Here is a 2,715-nt window from a genome sequence, read left to right on the forward strand (position 1 = left end):
CTAGAGTCAGCAATACATATTAATAACTAATCTGGCTAGAGTCATGTAAGTATCTCACACTAACAAATTACTTCCTGTGTATCATTGTTACCAAGTTGTAATCATAGAATATATTTTATGATTATTTTGAAATACTGTCTGTGACAGTAAGTGAAAACCAAACGGCCAGATGTATGACTCGGCCTGATTTATCCTCTGTCTAAATGAACTGAAATAGACTATCTCATTAGAAAAACAGAATCACACCCAATATTAATGCTGCATCTTTCACGTAATCATAGAATATATTTTATGATTATTTTGAAACACTGTCTGTGACAGTAAGTGAAAACCAAACGGCCAGATGTATGACTCTGCCTGATTTATCCTCTGTCTAAATGAACTGAAATAGTCTATCTCATTAGAAAAACAGAACCACACCCAATATTAATGCTGTATCTTTCACATTAGACTTTGAAGACAGATCCTGTATCAGTGTTTTAGCTCCTAGAGTCAATGCACTGGGAAAGAAAACATCACTTTCAAACAATTGAGTGGCCTGGCTAAATCATGGATCAAACAGCAGCAGGAACAGTGTTCAAACAAGGCCACATCATGTCTAAGCCAGTGATCTTGGTACAAAGAAGAGCTGAGTTAAAAAAGAAGACTCAGTTGCCTGCACAAGATCAAGACAGTCAACATTCCACCATAGCTAGGGAAGGGGCCCACATGACCCCCATCCCTAGCTGAGGAGCTATTGATAGTAGATGGTTGCTGGAGGAGGGAAAGTCAGTTTTCATCAAGGGTGTGACCCTAGTAGATCAAACATTCTCCTGTGGATGGCCCCCCACTCCCACAAGTATGTGGTTAGCAAAAATTAGACTCTGTGGGTTATTTAAAACAAAGAAAGAGAATCTTAGACAAAGAACTACTGGTTACTGCTGCGTACCCCATGGATGAACTTTCACTGAGGAATGTCTAGGGATGCTAACTTTACCCACTAACCCTTAACATAAAGGACAGGATGCATGAAATCCAGTGGGGGAGGTGTTTATGGGAGAATGCCAATGGAGAAGGGGTATAAACATAAGATGTTGTGTATGAAATATACAAAAGTTCACTAAAAATAAACAAAAAAGAGAGACAAAGAAAGAAACATGAAGTTAGGAGGGGTAGGGGTGGGTGTATCTAAGAGGAGTTAAGGGGAAGACTGGGGTGAATAGGGTCAGTATTTTGTGTGCATGTTTGAAATTCTCAAAGATTTGATAAAATTTTACTTTTCAAAAGGAACACTCAAGAGAAGTGGACAGGATAGCAACATAGAAAAATCTGTGGATTGAGAGTATTTAGAATTATTATGACATAGCAATTTTAATTCATGGGAAACAGCGAATTGTCTTCGTGTTTCTGCAGGTGGATGTCTATGGATGGTCCCAACACCAGTTCAGAAGAAGGCTTCATCTTGGTCGGCTTCTCTGATTGGCCTCACCTAGAACTTGTCTTTTTTGTCTTCATTTCTATTTTCTACTCTCTAACGATCTTTGGCAACACCTTGATCATCATTCTGTCAAGACTGGACCGTCGACTGCACACACCCATGTACTTCTTCCTCGCCCACCTCTCCTTCCTGGACCTCTGCTACACCACCAGCACTGTGCCCCAGCTCCTGGTCAATCTCTCTGGACTTGACAGAACCATCAGCTTCGGAAGGTGTGTGGCCCAGCTCTTCATAGTCCTCTCTTTGGGAGGCGTTGAATGTGTGCTCTTGGTGGCAATGGCCGTTGACCGCTACGCTGCTGTGTGTCGTCCACTCCACTACACAACCGTTATGCACCCCTTTCTCTGTAGGGCATTGGTTGCATTCTCCTGGGTGGGAGGCCTCGTGAACGCTCTGATTCAGACAGGCCTCATGATGGCCAGGCCTCTCTGTGGTCACCAACTGAATCACTTCTTCTGTGAGATGCCTGTTCTCCTGAAGTTGGCATGTGAGGACACAGGAGGAACAGAGGCCAATTTGTTTGTGGCCCGAGTCATAATCTTGGTCTGTCCTGCAGTGCTAATTCTAGGCTCCTATGCATACATCGCCAGGGCTGTGGTGAGCATCAAGTCATCGGCTGGCCGCAGAAAGGCTTTTGGGACCTGTGCATCCCACCTCATTGTGGTGTCTCTATTTTATGGCTCAGCCATCTCCACATATCTCCAACCTGTGCACAGGTATTCCGAGAGTCAAGGAAAGTTTGTGGCCCTTTTTTATACTGTAATTACCCCCATGCTCAATCCTCTGATTTACACCCTGAGGAACAAGGATGTGAAGGGGGCTCTGTGGAAGGTGCTGGGGAGAGGCATGGACTCCAGATAGGAAAGAAAGGAATGCCTGTACAGTATTGAATATTAGAATGGTGTAAACGTAATTGCAGCTTCTGCATTGTTAGATTTGCTGTTTGCTACTGGAATGTGTTCTATTAGAATGGTGTAAACGTAACTGCAGCTTCTGCATTGTTAGATTTGCTGTTTGCTACTGGAATGTGTTCTTAGTAAATGTTGTCAGAGTATACATAGTTTTACTGGGAATTTCTCACATTATGTTTTTTGTTAATGACTGATTATTTGCTATTTATTTTATATTTATTTTGTATTATGGAAATGATGTTTGACAAAAAGAAAATTCAATCAATATTCTTATTTGAGTTAAAAATGGGTCGTAAAGCAGCAAAGACAAGTCATAATATCAAGGAC

The 2,715-nt window shown here is 41.9% G+C and overlaps 1 protein-coding gene across 1 annotated transcript; it reads left to right on the forward strand.

The window, feature by feature from the left end:
• The first annotated feature begins 1,396 nt into the window (after nt 1-1,396).
• On the forward strand, nt 1,397-2,338 carry LOC103749360 (olfactory receptor 10-like). Its single transcript, XM_008852225.2, has one exon. The coding sequence runs from the start codon at nt 1,397-1,399 to the stop codon at nt 2,336-2,338; it is 942 nt and encodes a 313-aa protein (XP_008850447.2).
• The last annotated feature ends 377 nt before the right edge of the window (nt 2,339-2,715 follow it).

The sequence above is a fragment of the Nannospalax galili genome, unplaced genomic scaffold, assembly GCF_000622305.1.
Source record: "Nannospalax galili isolate Female #2095 unplaced genomic scaffold, S.galili_v1.0 scaffold1206, whole genome shotgun sequence".
Lineage (NCBI taxonomy): Eukaryota > Metazoa > Chordata > Mammalia > Rodentia > Spalacidae > Nannospalax > Nannospalax galili.